The sequence below is a fragment of the Anopheles stephensi genome, chromosome 2, assembly GCF_013141755.1.
Source record: "Anopheles stephensi strain Indian chromosome 2, UCI_ANSTEP_V1.0, whole genome shotgun sequence".
Classification (NCBI taxonomy): Eukaryota; Metazoa; Arthropoda; class Insecta; order Diptera; family Culicidae; genus Anopheles; species Anopheles stephensi.
The window spans coordinates 2,204,822-2,221,346 of record NC_050202.1 but is presented as its reverse complement, the minus strand read 5'-3'; the positions used below and the strand labels follow the sequence as shown (position 1 = coordinate 2,221,346).

Genomic DNA, 16,525 nt, shown 5'->3' with positions numbered 1-16,525 from the left:
GTAGTTATAATCGTATTTTAAGGATCATTTACCGAAGATACCACGTTTCACCCAACTCTGGCTGCTGATACAAAATTCTCACCATGATTTTTATTTTTTTAATCAAAAATCTCCGCTTTTCCCTAAATAGTTTCGCCCATTTACTGTTCATTCATGTGGCACAATAATTAATCCGCCTCACGTAGTGTCGCTCGCGATGTACCGCTAGGTACCGTCAGTGCTACGACAACGCCATTGCAAAGCGAGTTTGATAGCCGCTGTTTGGGAAAGTTGTTGATATAAAAAGCTTCCCCGATTATCTCTGTGACTTCAAGCGATAATTCTAGTGCGTGTTGGATGTCCGAATATCCGAATATCCGAAAACAAACGTGTAGCGGCGGCGGATTCATACCGAGCAGCTCTTTTTTTTACGTTTCTGCCGAAAACGATGCAACATCCGTTCACGGACGGTTCTTGTGATAAATGAATGAAACAAACCAAAAAGACTCCCGGGAGGATCGTTGTTGAGTGTTCACCCCGCAACAAGAGGTAATTGCGATACATTCGTAGTAAAATGTTCTCGTGTCTATTGTACCAGGTGGTGTGAAAGTGTCTCGCGGTTTGGTGTGCTGACTCCTTAGGAGAGTCGTGTGTGCGCGTTAGTTTGTCAAAATCCGGGAGTTGTCGGGTAGATACAGTACATAAATACACATCCCGACACCATGGATGCGTCTAGTTTTCTACTAACTTGCATCAAAGAGGAACCGGCAGAGGTTCCGGAAAGCGCCGATATGGAAGCGGAAGACTTCAAGCCAGATTTAGCCCGTCTGATTCCTTCCGAGCCGGTGGCAGGTAATATAAGTCGCTTGTATTTTTTTTTTTTTTTGGACGAAAGGAGAGACTAGAAGGTCGGTGTTGGGAAGGAAAAAATCGACGGTTCAGCAGCAACAACAATTTGTGGTGATGTTTCGGGTGCGGAAAATAGGAATCGAAAACAATGTTTCTTCCTCCTCGGGATTTGACATTTCGTGACGTGCCAGTGTGACAGTTCAAACATTCCTAGGAATTCTATTTTTAGAGCTGTCAAGCACATTGGCCCATTTGATTGCGTTTCAGTGTGAAGAAAGGATTGTTTTCTCGTGGCGTGGTTGGAAGTCTTTTACCACGCAAGCGATAAGTCGGTGGTTCGAATCTGAGTATTTATTATGCCCAACGTTGTGATTACTTTCTACCCTGTGGTGTGTGTTGTATCTGCGATCAGCTGTTTGGGGATCATTCGCCAACTTTTTGCGAAAACGGGATGTGCACCGTGTTGTGAGGAGCAAAAGGAGAGACAGGTCCATCCAGCCGAAATCAGTGTGCGGATTCTCCCTATAGAAAGGGAAGAGAGAAGTGTGTAAGTCGTCGTTGCCCCACCGACCAAAAGCAAGTTCCACGTGTTTTTATTTTGCTGTTCTTTTTACCTTTTCCCCCTTCGAAAAGCGTTGCGTTTTAGTCATCTACGTTAGCGAAGAAGACAATCCGCTCATTCGACGCAACTAGAACGCAAGGAAAACGAGAAGAAAGCGCTAGTAGAGATTCGTACCTATGCTCTCCGCGTTCTAATTCTATTTCTCGTCATTAATCCACAGCCGGCAAGAAGCTTCTTTTGCTGTTGCTACTACTGCTACCACTTGCATTGCTACTTCTGCCCGCATCACTCCTACCGCTGCATTTCGATTTTCCCGTCACATTTTGCCGGTGCACGACCTCGTCAGTTCCCGTCCCTCCTTCGACAGGTAGAGAGGGGGAAGGGGGGGGGGGGGAGGAGCAGCAGCAGTGATAAGAGCACGCTACGCTTGTACAGGCAATAGAGACAAAAAGCGACAGCCGCAATGTCCGCTGTACCACAGAAAGCAACACAACAGCCGGCTGCTCCTGCTGCTGCTGCAATCACAAGCAGCGGAACAGGTAGCAGCAGTACGCGCTTTCGTCGGCAAAAAATAGTTCCCTCTGTGGTGGCGAGAAAATTCGGTGCTAACATCAGCACCAAAAGCTCACCAAAAGTTGCATCATCGAAGGAAGGTGCGAAGGAGGCACCAAACCACGAGGAATCGAAGCAAGCTGCTGGTAAAGAGGAGGAGAGAGCTACGGAGGTGATCAATTTGCAGCAGGAAACAGTACAAACGATCGAAACTCCATCATCATGCCAAGTCGAAGAAGCACAAGTTGCTGTAGTAAGGGAAGATGCTCCGCAAGCAGTCATTGCCACCAGCACGGCCAAACCACCAGTCGCTTTCCGACGCATCAAGCCAAAGGTTGCAATACCGCAAACACAGAAGCCGGCGAAATCTATTCTAAAAAATGCCACCACTCCTGGCAAGGAAAACCCGTACGCGGAAAAGGTCGTATGTGTGGCAAAGGAAGATTTTGTCCACGCACTACAGAAAGAAAACAGTGGATCTACGGTTGATGCCGTTTCGCAGCAAAACGATCCTGTAACTGTAACTGATGAATCGCTGGCACCAAAACAACAATCCTTTCCCGGAGAGAAGGACCAGGATACCAGTGCCATTAGCGGCGCTTCAGCAGGGGAGTCCATCGCAGCATTAGCTTCCAAAACGTTGACAACAAATACTCCCTTGGTCAAAACCATCAAACGCACCATGAAGATAAGTGATTGTGCGCCGCAAATTGCGGATTTGTTAAAAAGTAGCATCAAAGGCAAGAAATCGGCGGTCCCTGGTAAACCAGCGTCAACAAATGGGAAGGTGGTTGTTGCGTCAAAGCCGCCGGATCTTGAAGAGAAACTGCAAAACGTATCTCTGACTCCAAAAACATTACATGAACAAGAAAAACCTCCCTCAACGCAATGTAAACCGTCGTTCGAAAATAGTGCTGCGGGTGTAGCTGCTGCAGATAAAGTTCCCGGCTTAGAAATGCGAATCGATAGTATTCCACCGGTTTCCGCTTCTCCGGCAACTCCTAGCACTCCCTGCAATGCGGCGAACGCAGTCGTCGCCGCACCCAAAACCATCAAAAGGACCTACAATGTGGGCCATCTCGCACCACAAATAGCGGACTTGATTAAAGCTAGCATCTGTAAGAAAACCGTCCGGTCGACGCACACTAATGGGAAGGTAGCAACTGTATCGAAACCGCCAGATCCCAATTCAAAACTCGAGCACGCATCTTTACCTCCAAATGCATCACACGAACACCTAGAAAGTAAGTCGGCACAGATGGTTGCACAGCACAGTAAACTGACCACCGAAGACTGTGCTTCGACTCTATCGGTGACAGATATAGTCCCCGTCCTAGAAATACATCTCGATAAGGATTCTCCTAATGAAACTATTGAACCGGATCCACAACCAGCCGAAGCAGCAGCAGAAGCAGAAAAAGTCACCGTGCTCGAACCCTGTCCGGATGATGCTTGCCGTCAATCCGAAGCGGCCATTACGATACCACCAACCCCTTCCGTTAACCCAAAACCACCACCAGCTCCCGCCGAAAAAGCACCCACTGCTGTTGGACAAGTGTCCGGGGGCAAACAAATCCAGAAGGTACTGAAGCTTACGCCCGAACAGTGGCAGTCAGCACTACAAAGTGCAAAAAATCGCAAAAAAGCCAAAAACGTGATTTTGTCCAAGGCTAAGAATGACAATAACAATGTGGCTGCAACACCACCACAAGCAGCAATTGCAACAGAAAGCATTCCAAATGAGCCTCCAGCAGAAGTGCCTTTTGTTGCACCTGAGGTTTCCGCCAAGTCTAGCGGCTCGACGGACGCAAACAGGGTGGTGAATATTATTTCAAACATAGTGTTGCCCCCGTTAAATGTGCCCAACGGTTCGCCTCGTTCAGCGAATACTCAAGTTGCTTCTGCGACGCATGGAACGGCCACCCATCCAAACATTTTCAGCGTGTCCGATGATGCGGTGGCCATAAGCATGCCTACAATGCCGCCCTGCCCAACATCAACAGCTGCTGTTTCACCGAACGTTCCACCGATTTATTCTGGCCAATACCCTAAGCTGTTGATTTTGCATAAACCCGCATCGGCTTCACCTTCTGCTTTGTCCCCTGATCCGTCCTGCGGTAGATTAAAGTTACCTCAACATTCCCTGAGTGTTACCGTGCTACCGAGCCAGACAGTTCGCACCGGACACTCGCCCATCGTTCCTTCGCCGCCGAAGAGACCCTTTGCGTTACCCACGCCCGAAGTAACCGTTACACAGACATCCCCGAAACAGACGCCTTACGCGAATGCTGCTCCTGCCCCGCTGCCCACACCGATTATTTCTGTAACCGTGACACCGGCGACCAATGATGATGCTAGTAACTGCTTCTTGGCTAACCGCGTGGACCCGGTGCCGGTTGATACTCGCATTGTTCCAAAGATTGTAATCGATGAATGTGACACGGCGGATCACGATGACAGCCAAGCGTCGCACTCGTCCACCTCCTCGTCATCTTCGTCGGGCCAGCATGCGGTGCCCAAGAATCAACCGAAGAATCGTTCCGACTGCTCCACAGCAACGCCAGTTAAAGATTGTTCGACAACTACTGGAATGGGATGCTCACCCGACATCCGGGACAAGCTGCGTGCGAAGTCGTTATTTAATTTGAAGATGAAAAAGGAATCCGAGCACAGCGGACAAATTCCACGACAGTATCCTGGCCCTGTGGCCAATAAGCAACAAGCCAACGACGATGCTAACATACTTCAACGTGCTGCATCAACAGCGGGAGTGTTAGAACGGGGTATCAAAAAAACCGTTGATCATGCAAACACGGAAAGTAGCACCGATTCCGTTGTAGCTCGAGGAGTTGTCACTAACATTACTTCGTCTACCACACCTCATTCGAAAACTTCCAAGCTAGAGCCACGATATGTGATCTCTGAGGTGGTCAGACAATCGGAAAGAGTAGCAGCAGTAGCAGAACCTTTAACGGATGTGGAGAGCAACCCTGTTTTAAAGCATGCGAAAGAACAGTCACCGGAACAGTTACGGAAGGACGTGCCGCAGAAAGGATGTGCCCAACTAACTCCAAGCAAGTCGACGCATACTGAAGCACAAGCATTCGATGTTCCAAAGAACAGTGCGATAAACGATGGGCCGGAAGATGAGCCACTGGTCAAGAGTGGATTTGATGATGTGGCAGCTGACACAACAGATCCTCCAAACACGGAAAGCACCAATGCACCAACGGTCGATAGTACAGTTTGCGAGGAGACAAAGGATATTGAAGCGAATGTATTTTTCGGGTTTTCCAGTGCGTCCATTGCGTACGCAGAGCGAGATTTTGAGGACAGATCGCGCACCATCGATCTGGTGCTAGCGAAAAGACAATCCACCGAAGAAGGTAGAAGCAAGCAGGAACAGTCAATCGAACCGGAACTGGTTGAAGTAGACAGCGAAGCAGCTACTTCTGGCGGTCCAGTTGCTGATAATCTCGATCGTTCCGGTTCAAGCCCCGCTCCAAGCGATGCTAGCTTAAAAAAGATTGAGCATACAACCGATAGTGCTCAACAGATGGAAGAAGAACCTCGGGAAAATGTTGTAACCGACGTGCAACAGACACAAGAGCACTCCCCGGAAACGCTTTTGAACGATAGCGTCGTGGTGATATCGGATAGCGACGAAGCAGCCGCTGAAAATGAACGAGAAAATGACAACAACAAGAAGCCTGCTGAGGAAGTGACGGACTGTGTAGCGAATGAAAGGTTGGAAGAAAATGAGCCAACTCCACCACTACACCAGGCAGCAACAACAGGCGTTGATTTGATCATCGCCATGGCAGCAATGAGGCGCCAGAAGCGTATCCCTTCTGCTGAGGATACATCGGATCGGGAGTATGAGATTGATGCGACGGAAGGGGCACCTGCAACCCAACGCCCACGATCATCAAGATCAACACCATCCACTGCTTCCCGTGGCGGTCCGCTTGGCCACCGGAAAGAAAGGCACAGGTATAAAAGAAGCCTCGTGAAACTGTTGTGGAAGCACGTGGATGTTGCCGCTCTTGTAAAGGATTTGGTGGACCAAGAGAAGCGTCGCTTTGGTTATCAGTCGTCATCTGATGAACAAGAGATGAGCTCGAAGTCGGAATCGGATGAGCTTACCCCTTCCAGCGATGGGTCATTGCCAGAAAAAACGATTCTGGATCGAATTCTTGCTAAAGCGCGTACAGCACGAGGCAGCAGTGCGGGTGATGGTGTCGTCGAGAAATTGTCGGCCGAATGTGACCAACAGCGAACAGCACAATTTGACCAAAGAGATGAGACGGAGCCATGTTCCGTGTTCATCGGTGATAAATGTACGGAAGCGAGGAATGAGCTTTTGCCCTCCTTCGCAAGCTTGCCAGCTCGATCGGTTGCTCCTGTAGCGCAAAGCAATGAAGCATTCGTCCAAGAGCAGCCCATTACTGCTGTCTGTGATAAAATCGAAACGAATGTCACAATCTGTGATACATCGAGCAGTGCTGTAACAGAACTGAACAATACTCCCACTGAACAAGTACAACTTGCACCTGGTAGTAGAAAACGACGACTGGCGGAAGCGGCTAGACGCTTCGCGAAGCGCAAATCATCCGGACGGAAAAGGCCAAAGCTTAGCAAAGCGGCTACTGCACCGATCGAGATGCCGCTCTTCCGGTTCAATAGTTCGGATGGGTCGCGCGACGAGGTAGTTTCGGACTGCTCGTCGGATGGATTATCGACGGTGGAAGTGGCCTATAGCAGCAGCAGCATCAGCAGAAAGCCAGCAAACGAAGCTAGAACGGAAAATCTTCCGTCCGGAAGTAAAGGAGAACCGCTGGGCAGAAGTAGGATAGGCAGAAGGCGATACTCGAGCAGTAGCAGTAGTAACAGCAGCACTAGCCGGAACAGTGTCAGTCTCAGCCCTGACGGTACGTTGTCCGCTAGAGGCGTATCGAAGTCAGGCAAGAGGCGCAAAGCGCGTTGTCGAACGAAACGTAGCGAGCATAAACCCGCCACCGTTGTTGCTACCGTCGATTGCGACACCAGTCCTTCCACGTCCACTAGTAAGTAGCATCGATACCGAAGTAGCTCTCACACTTGCCTCCAACCTTGCTTCTCCTCCACATTCCCCCACGTTCTAAAGCTTCCAACCTAGATGCGTCGCAGGTGGCCGGTCAATCGACACCAGCAGCAGTAGGGCAGGCAGCAGCAGCACCTCGCGCTTTCGACAATGTTAGCTCGAGGAACAATCGCGGTTTAAAGCCTGCGGAAGAACAGCCACCGGAACAGCTGGGGAAGACTGTGCCGAAAAAGGGTCGTGCCCGAGCAACGGCAAGCAAGTCGAAGCAAGCCGAGCCTCAAGCATTCAATGCTCCAAACAACAGTGCAATAAGCGACCGGGTCAACAGCTCCGTGCACCATGATCCGGAGGATGAGCCGCTGGTCAAGTGTGGTAACTGTGGTGGTGATGTGGTCGCTGCGGCCTGGGAGGATCATGCCAACTATCACAATGGAGCAGCGTATCGGGTTGGGGTCGACGCAACGCTAGACATGAAAAACGTGAAAGCGATCTCAACGGCGATCTTGCGCTTTATGAAACTGCATAACCGCAAGGAGTTGGCCTGCGAACGGTGCGGAATGGTGAAGCGATCGGGCGTCGGGATGGCATCCCATTACATCTCGTGCGGGCTTACGGAGCTGGAGCTGGAGCAGAGCAAACCGGCCTGTGTGCACTGTGGGCGGAAGATGAAAGCCGTCAGCCTGTTGGTGCATCAGCAGCAGCACTGCCGCGTGCTGAAGGAACAGCAACGTCAAAGCGCGGCCAGCGAAAAAAGAGACGATTCGTCTGCTGCCGCCAAAGAGACGACTGCGAGTGGCCGGAAGAAGCGGAAATCGGGTGCCAGGTAGCTTCGGGCTTATTTCGATGTGTTTGCTGTGCGGTTTTCTAATTGGTGTCTTTTCTTCTAGCGCCGAACGGATGATTAAAAAGATGTCCAAAGAAATAAATGAAGATCCGGTCCGTGAGGTACGCACCGCTGCCCATATTGCATAAACGAATGATTCGAATTGTGTTTGAGAACATGTCTTCTTTTAACTAGTTGATGGTGGAAGTAACTGGCCGTGGAGTTAGCAACGCCATCATGCAGTGTTGGCTGTCACACCTCAGGCAATCGGAGCAAGCCGTTTGCAGTTCGCACGAGTGCCCGTTCTTTGGGATGACATCGGAGCACATGCGCCGGGAGCATGATGGTAATGGTGGAGCCGACCCGAAACCACTGTTCCAGTGTGGCAAATGTACGTACATGTCGTCGAGTCAGGACGGGATCAAGTCACATCTTACCACCGAACATCCTCTGGTGATGCGGCAAGTTGCTGCCCAACGGCGTCAAACGCCTAATCTAACCAGTGGTAGCGATTCTGATGTCTACACCGGATATAAGGATGGCAGCACCACGGACGATTATGACAGCTTTGCGCCTGAGGATGAGGACGAAGGGAAAGGCAACAAAGGGAGCAAGGGAAAGAAGAGCGCATTGAAACCGAAAAAGACGCCAAGCAAGGCCGGCAGCAAGGCGATCTCGGCGGAATTGCTGTTGGATTCTTCCATGGTGTCGGGCGGCGCTGACGAAACGGATGTGTATAAAGAGAGTAAGTTGTTTTTGGGCGTTTCTGTCCGGTTGATGAATGCTCCTTAAAAGTCGCCTTTTGGATTGCTTGTATTTTGCCAGTGGTACTGCAGGAATCGATAGAATACAAGCAGGATAAGCTAAAGTATCATCTGATGTCCGCAAAATGGACGGAAGAGTTCCGCCGAACGCATTACGCGGCACGGCTACTGTTTGCCGATTTACGTCCGGACGTGGACGCATCCTATCTGCGGTCGGTTGCCAACCTGAAAGACTATCTCCCAATAGCAACGTGCTCGATGCGCTACGTGCAGTGCAACTCGGGCCAATACGAACCGGGGTACACGGCGGAAAAGTTTACACACCGCTGGCAGCAGAAGCAAACGTTCGACGGTGAAGCGCTTGGGTGCGAATCGATGTTCTTCTGCGGTGGGCCGGTCGTATCACTCGACTGGCTGCCGTTGCCGGACGGGGCCGGGAACGATTGTGATCAGTTCCTGGCGGTGGCTTGCAAGCAGCGGTACGATGAGTATTACAGCTGCGAGCAACTCGCAATGCCCCGGCGGTCGCACAAGTGCCTGGTGCAGATCTGGAACGTTGGTCCTATTCAAAACATTGGGTAAGTAAGCGGTCATAAAATAAGAAAACTCTCAAAACTGTCGCTTTTTTAGCCTGAGGAGGTAGGAAAGAGATGGCGATATTGTGTGTCTCTCTCTCTATAACTCCTCTTTTTAGTTGGTTGCCACGGGAAACGGTCGTTAAAAATCAGTATAAAGATAAGCCTCATAACAATATAGGAATAGTAGTAGCGAGCGGGTGAGATTTGAACCTGTGCCTGTGGAAAGCTTGACAAGCACATCAGTGCGTTTACACGGTGCGCTATGGAAGCATGCCAGAAGTGGCTGCCTATGTTGGTATTTGACATGGATAACAATTATCTCTCCTTCGTCGCAGCGGGGTTCTAGCATGATTTAAAAGAATCATTTGTTGCTCGTCTCGAATTTCGGGTTAGGATTTTTTCTTCAAAATAGTTTTAAGCAGAACATATTTACAGCTTATTTTGCTCATTTAAGTCTCATCGTTCTTCTTGCTACTTTCGCCTTTTCTTTCCTTCCCTAGATCAACGAAGATTACACTTCGGTGCCCACGATTAGCATTCGCCATCGCGTGCGATTATGGTCCCATCTGGCAGCTGGCCTTCTGCCCTAGCGGATGCTACAACGATCCCGCCCAGGAGGGAGACAATCTCGATCGCCTAGGTTTACTGGCGGTAGCCGGTTCCGACGGGGACGTTCATTTGTACGCGTTAAGCCGAAGCATGGCAGACGGCGATGCGTTGTTCCCTCGAATTTTACCGCTTCGACCAGCTATGCTACTGTCGCTTAGTTTGTCCGTTGAATCACACAACGAACCTGCCTCAGACTTTACCGGACGAAGCGTGCAACGGATTGCGTGGTCACGGGAAAAGGGACACAACGTGCTGGCGGCCGGCTACTCGAACGGGGTCGTGGCGGTTTGGAATCTATCCGCGCAATCGTCCCTGCTCTGCGGGACGAAACACGGCATCCGAACACTGCTGCCCGTGCACAAGGTTCTTCACTCTAGCAGCAGCTGTATTACGGCACTGGATCTGCACTACAGCTCCGGCACACGGTTTCTCGTGGTTTGCAATGCCGACCGACGGTTGAAGGTGTACGATCTGGGCTCCGGGCTGTACCAACCGTCGGAAACGTTGAGTATGGTGGTGCGTAGTCGCATCTCGGCCGTCCGCTGGATGCTCCACTTCCCGGTACTGGTGATCGCGTACGACGATGCACTGTACATCGACCGGTGTGCGTACAGTGTGCATCAGCAGCGTGATATTGGTTTGCGCATGTTTAACATCTTTACAGTGGGGTCCGAAATGACGGATCTTGGGACGAATGATTGGCACAGTACGAATGCGGTGGCGACCGGTGGAGGAGATTTGGTATGCCATCGGCCGGTACCGTTTGTGCACGGTATGAACTACAAGAAGCTACCACAGGTAAGATGGGGGTTTTGTGACGCGAAATGGGCATGCATTAACCAAGGCGAAGGACAATTCTGCGCATCTTACGTTGAACAAACAAAAAAAACGTTGAATTTTGACCTTGATTTTTGGACCAAGACGCTTTACGTGTTGAGAAGAAAAGAAAGAATACTGCTACTCTTGCTTTGACTGAAATGACTGGGAAAAACATATTTTGCTTCACATAAATAAACAATAAAAATCGTGGTATTAGGCGAAGGGGGAGGAGAGGTGGTGGACAGACAAAAGCAAGGCACAAAAACCCCCGGGGGTCAAAACCCTTGACGAGAACACAGTCAAACTTTCACACGTGTGTATGAGAGAGAAGAGGATAGATGTGAACGCATGTTTCTCTCTTTCTTTAGAATATGAACAATGTGCAGTAAAACACCATCTTCTTTTGAAGTGACGTAGAGGTTGGAGGGATTTGAACTTAGTTCTGTCAGCGTAGCAGGCGGATATGCTACTATGTTGACCAATCGGAGCAGTCTCAAGTTTCGCGTTAAACACCGTTCTGCTGTAATTTCCGCATGTTTTTATGCTTATTTATTCTTTCTCGTTTCCCCAGATTTTAACGACAACCATCCCGATGAAGCTGAAAGCTGGTGACGATTCTGTTGACGTTTCGTATTATGGTGGATTCTCCGAAGAGTATGGCCTCCTATTTGCCGACACTGATAAGGTTAGTAATTAAAGTTGGACAACAAATTGCGTATTATGTTATTAATTTTATTTATTATGTTTCCCAAAACATTAACATTCCCCCCTCGAACCTTTGACCCTGAACAGGTCCCTACCGCTATGGACACAACGGCGCTGCATTTGAAAACGTGGCGTCGCGCAAAGTTCAACCATTATCCCGCCGTCCGCCTGAACCAAATCCGGTGGAATCCAAACTGCAACGCCTACAAATACTACGCCATCGGTTACCAGGCAGGGTTCGTCCGCGTACGAGTATTACGGTCCTAGGGGTTAGGGTGTTCGCTCATCTTCATCTGTCGTTGCCATTCCATCGCATAATGATTTAGTGTAAGTTTTAGTAACAATTTTTTACGTTAATCTAATGTATTGTTTTGCATTTGCATTTGTAAAGAAAATAAAAAAGAAAAACCTGCAAAACCGTGTGTAATGTGTTGCAACCAAACCGTAGCGTTTTAGGACGGAGCACCACCTTCCTCGGGCTCGCCACCCGTTTTTTCGGGCGAATTCTGAGAGGAAGAGGTCGTTTCTCCTTCCTCACCGGTCGAACCTTCGCCGATCGTTCCCAACTCTCCCTGCCCATCAGCGCCCGGCTCTGCGGATGGCGTGGTCGAGACGGCTGAATCCGCAGCGGATGATACCGATGTGTCACTCTTCTTGCCGCGTCGCTTCTTTTTGTGCTTCTTCTTCTCCACCTCGCCGGTTTCATTTTCTTCCTCCACAAAGTTGTAGTTGGGTGGAAACAGGGCCGCACACTCCTCCTGGCCCTCGACAGCGTTTTGGCTAACGTAGCAGGGACCCATCGCGGTTAGCGCAAGCATCGCGTGGCTCGTAGCCTTCGACACCTTCATGATGAGCTTGTCGTTGACGTTCGGGCGCTTGGTCATGTAGCGCTCGGTCGTTTTGGCGATCAGTTCCGCCGTTTTCGGATCACCGGTGCTAAAGTACCCGAACGCCATAACCTGCGTTTTGTACTTCTCGTTCATTGCCACTTCGAGCACGTCCCGCTTCTTGTAGGCGTCAAACACCATGCAGATGTGGGGTGGTTCCGGCACCGGATCCGGTGGCAGAAAGTGCTCCGTTAGCTGTAACGCGCGGGAGAGAGAGAGAGCAGAGAGAAAAAGGAGCTAATAGATTGCTTCAACCAGTAAGGGCTAGAAACGGCAATGACTCACATGACGGAACAGTAGATAGAATAGGGCCGCATTGGCGCGTTGATTCGTCGGTGTCCACACACCCGGGATGATCAGCCGGGGGCATGCCTCCTCGTCGAACGTTTCCTTCGAAGCGTTCTGGGACGACTCGGAAGAGGTCGTGGTCGCAATCGAACTTGCGCTCTTCTGCGGCGGCAACTTCGAAACCATCTTCCACGTTCCATCGTTCGCATTGTACATCATCTCGAGCGGTTCGATCATGCGGGGAATCACCTTCTCCACGTTACCGTCCGGATCCAGCACCTCGACCGGTTCGGTGATTATCTTCACGAACGCTCCGATCACCTCCTCCGGCGAGCGCGTTTCGCCCTCGGTAAGCTTCCACACGTACGCCTGTATGTCCTTGTAGTAGATCTGCTCGAACACATCGTCCGCTAGTCGGTTTTCGCACTCGAAGTGCAGCACTTCCAGCATCTTTGGGTTCAGGTGGACCAGTCGCTTCTCCTTCATGTGGAGATCGTGCTTTTCGGCGTGATCGTGCAGCTTCTTGAACACGTCCTTGTGTACGTGCGGCATAAAGAGCGTGATGCCCATGTCCGGAATGTTGGTCATGATCTCGTCCGTAACGTGGGTGATGTAGTCGAGCCGCTTCTTGGCGGCCGCTTCCTTCTCGATGCGGGCCACCTCCTCTTCTCGCTCCTGGCGCACATCTTCCCGCTCCTGCTCTTCGGGCGTAAGTTCCCATAGCTCGTAGTAGCTTCGTTCCAGCTCACCTGCCCGACATTTTAGCTCAATGTCCAGCTCTTCGGTGATGAGGTTGATCAGCTTCGGCACATTTGTGCCGAACATCAGATTTACGATCTTTCCATGCTGTTTGAGACGATGGACGGATGAAAATTCTGATAACGTTCTGAGAGCCAAAATCATGTTTACAAAACTAGGATCGAAACAAACAGGGCAGTTCTGAAACCATTTGGGGGATTTTTATGACCAACCACGGCAAATGAAAACGCAACGAGCCGAAAATGTAGGCCCAAACAGCATGTTATTGGTATTGATTTAATTGATTGTATGTTCCTACTTTATTAGTTTACATTCTGCGTTCGGCTGTTTGGCATGCTGGCCACAAGAATGTAGGACACGCCAAAGGGAAAAGGAAAGAAATCACCGTCCCCGAACGAGGAACGGCTTATGAGGTCCCCTGGTTTATGGACGTTACCGTAAACGTCTTTTTATGCCCTGTGCGCTCGTACGCGCTCAGGATAGATGGAAGAAAATATTTACTTTCCCCCATTCCGTCATGTCTGTATCGATTAGTATTGAGCAAAAGGGCGGCAAGTTTCTGCCATGTCACCCGCGTACGGTGGTGACCGGATGCGTGACCGATTTCGATAAAAATTGAAACGATTTGTTTGCGAAAGCGGTGCAAAAGCGAGGTTTTGTGGCTGTGGTTAGCTCGCGTGGTAAAAATAGATCCAGTCCACCTTTACCGGGCCGTTTCTTCAGTAGAGCAAGTTAAATTGTAATTTTCTCCTCCGTATCGTTCGTGGCTCAATTAAAATGGGAGTTTTTTTTAATCCACTTCTAAACATGGCAGCCGAACCCGATGCCGGCTTCGATAGACCTGTGCATGACCTTCAACCTTTTCACTGTTGCAACAAAATGCTACCAACCGTACCTTACCAGCCGCCATTAAATGAAGCGAAGAAGTTAAATCAGGTCAAAGTCTGACGGGTTGAAATTGAAAAACGGCAAAACTTTTACCCGTTTGTTACTTGCGGCACGTGTATGGTGCTGAGACACGTTTGCCTGGAGGTGCACGTTTTGTGATGCATGTTGCATACAGTTAGGCGCATTCGTAAGACCGTGTATTTTCGACTAAATCACATTAAGAAGACCGATTTATGTTCCACCAAACCCTGTCCATATCTTTAAGCAGCAAAGCCCCACGGTCAGCTTTAACCATCGGTGAAGACTTTGGCAGCCGATCGCGTGCTTGTGGGCAAAGCTGGTAATGCATTTCTTTACCACTCGTCGAATGGAAAGGCCATAATGTAGTCAACTCTGTGGGACAGTTTTTTGTTTTATCGGCCGCAGCTGGCAGTCCATTTTCATAAACCTGTCGTTGCTGATTTGTATGTCGTCGGGGATGTTGGTGGTTGGGTTTATGTTTGATACCCAGCAGGCCAACGTTTAAGTTGTCCTTTGGTTTAGTGAAGCCATTGCTCTTTACGGTCGAATCAACAAGACCCAGAATTGGTGGTGGAATTGAAGCATTCGACAAGCTTTTCTAGTATGTAGATTTTTTCGAAGTAATTTAAATACTAACCAAAGATAAGCTAATAATGTCTTCCTTGAATTTCCTTAAAAGTTGTTTAAACTACTCCAACTTACCGAGGCAAAAAGCCACGTTGGCTCACTCTTGTTGCGGAACCGTTTCAGCGCGCCTATTTCGTCCGATTTACACTATACATAAAGAGCAGAAATTGAAACTCAACCGTGTGCTACTAAACCTCCCAAACATCTACTCAACGTACGATGGCCAGCTGCAAGTTGTCTCCACCGAGTTCCAGCTTGATTTTCTTCAAACTTCCAATCATACCTACGCACGGTCCGCACCATTCCGTGTACACGTCCATAACTGTTGCACGGAAAGAAGAGAGTTGAAAATACCGAATTAAAGCAGGCTTTTCTCTTCTTTAGCCCTGGTCCACCCGGTTTACACTAACCAAGCAACCCATCACGCTCGAGAAATTTTTCAAACTCATCATCCGTGTTGATTTCTGTCTGGAGCTGCTGAACTCCTCCCTTTTTCGCCATCGAATCTATTCACTTCCAACCAATTTAGTGCACAAAACAATTTAGATAAAACAACTAGAATTTTGCTTCTTTTTAGACGAAAGAGAAAGAAAATGGACCCCCCCGAAAAAGGAATGTCTGTCAGCACGTTCCGAAAGGTTTGGCAAGACTGACACGTCCTGCTATAGCAGCAAACAAACAACGCATTCGCAGCACAACCGCCAGGTGCTCGACCGTGTTGCCTAAGTAACGGTAACCAAGTAGTTTTTACGCCGCTTCGTATCTTTACCCAGTAGTTTTCCAGTTTCCAGGCACTTGACAGGTGGCATACGTTTGACAGTTCCGGCAAGCTACCAGGCGCGCGCTTTTTGTTTACGTTCGGCAAGCATGGAACCGAACATATGGTCCAATAGCAACTGGGATGGGGCTTCAAACGCAGCAAGAAACGATATAGGCCGCTTAACACATCTAAACCTTTCATTTGACGCCACCGAGCGGCAGTTACATATATATGCGCCCATTTTTCGTCGCATCATTCGACCGCTGCACTGATTTATGAATGCACGAACGCGGGTACGTGCCTGCGATCGGTTATTACTTCATATCGCTTCTTCAGTTTCGGTTGCTGCCGCAGTAACACTTCAAAGGGTTTTCGCCTTAGGAGGTATGATTTATGTTTGGGGTTGGCACGTCCTCACACGCTCTTGAGCTCTGCGGTATTCGAAGAAAAACCCAGCAGAACGTGTTTTGGGCCGATATTGAGGTTTGAATTCGAATGAGGTGAAAAGAAAGCAGCAACTTGTTGCGCAGTCTGAAACGACTTCAGAGGACTATGAAATTGTAGCGACTTCAAATAGCTCCCAGTCTTCTTAGAAGGTTAAGGCTTCAAAGCGGTTCTCTTGTACAACAAAACACCCACGAAATAAACGCAAAAGAAACTAACAATAACGCATGTCGTAATGAGAATGGTCTCGGTAATGGTCTCGTGCGCCTTAAAGTATGCAAACGGGAAAACGAATTATTAGTAATGAAGATCTAGAAGGTATAGGTTCGAATCCCGATCAGTCTCTACTTCCAAAATAACCTGTAACGCGGACCACCTTCGAGCTGTCCAAACTGCTTCAAATAGCCTTATCAAACTCGTCGCACCCCTTCGCGGACGGTGAATAGCGCCTAAGGTTTGATAACGTCCGATTACGTTTGGGTGGGGAGATGCAATAAAAAAGTGATTCTATGCCCGATTCGGTTGTCG

The 16,525-nt window shown here is 49.3% G+C and overlaps 2 protein-coding genes across 5 annotated transcripts; one reads left to right on the top strand and one right to left on the bottom strand.

Moving 5' to 3' along the window:
• Positions 1–7: 7 nt before the first annotated feature.
• LOC118503079 lies at positions 8–11,740 on the top strand. 4 transcript variants are annotated; one of them, XM_036035958.1, is made up of 9 exons: positions 8–528; positions 1,611–7,008; positions 7,089–7,848; positions 7,913–7,970; positions 8,044–8,593; positions 8,674–9,190; positions 9,691–10,597; positions 11,190–11,303; positions 11,411–11,740. In XM_036035958.1, the coding sequence occupies exons 2-9, from the start codon at positions 1,854–1,856 to the stop codon at positions 11,588–11,590; spliced, it is 8,241 nt and encodes a 2,746-aa protein (XP_035891851.1). In that variant the 5' UTR covers positions 8–528; positions 1,611–1,853; the 3' UTR covers positions 11,591–11,740. The 4 variants fall into 4 exon arrangements, with proteins under 4 accessions (XP_035891851.1, XP_035891854.1, XP_035891853.1 ...); XM_036035961.1 differs by lacking the exon at positions 8–528 and adding an exon at positions 701–831; XM_036035960.1 differs by lacking the exon at positions 8–528 and adding an exon at positions 840–1,375.
• On the bottom strand, positions 11,668–16,093 carry LOC118503081. Its single transcript, XM_036035964.1, has 5 exons — positions 15,204–16,093; positions 15,012–15,115; positions 14,869–14,940; positions 12,496–13,344; positions 11,668–12,405 (listed from the first exon to the last, which is right to left on the bottom strand). Exons 1-5 carry the CDS (start codon positions 15,292–15,294, stop codon positions 11,776–11,778), a joined length of 1,746 nt encoding a protein of 581 aa, XP_035891857.1. The 5' UTR covers positions 15,295–16,093; the 3' UTR covers positions 11,668–11,775.
• Between the last annotated feature and the right edge of the window lie 432 nt (positions 16,094–16,525).

What these genes read in the sequence shown, in the direction of transcription:
- LOC118503079 (XM_036035958.1), top strand. Translation starts at nt 1,854, where the DNA reads ATGTCCGCTGTACCACAGAAAGCAACACAACAGCCGGCTGCTCCTGCT. An exon ending in ACTACAAGAAGCTACCACAG is followed by an intron (nt 10,598 to 11,189) that starts GTAAGATGGGGG and finishes TCGTTTCCCCAG; the next exon opens with ATTTTAACGACAACCATCCC. An exon ending in TATTTGCCGACACTGATAAG is followed by an intron (nt 11,304 to 11,410) that starts GTTAGTAATTAA and finishes GACCCTGAACAG; the next exon opens with GTCCCTACCGCTATGGACAC.
- LOC118503081 (XM_036035964.1), bottom strand. Translation starts at nt 15,294, where the DNA reads ATGGCGAAAAAGGGAGGAGTTCAGCAGCTCCAGACAGAAATCAACACG. An exon ending in CGAGCGTGATGGGTTGCTTG is followed by an intron (nt 15,116 to 15,203) that starts GTTAGTGTAAAC and finishes TCCGTGCAACAG; the next exon opens with TTATGGACGTGTACACGGAA. An exon ending in TCTATCTACTGTTCCGTCAT is followed by an intron (nt 12,406 to 12,495) that starts GTGAGTCATTGC and finishes CGCGCGTTACAG; the next exon opens with CTAACGGAGCACTTTCTGCC.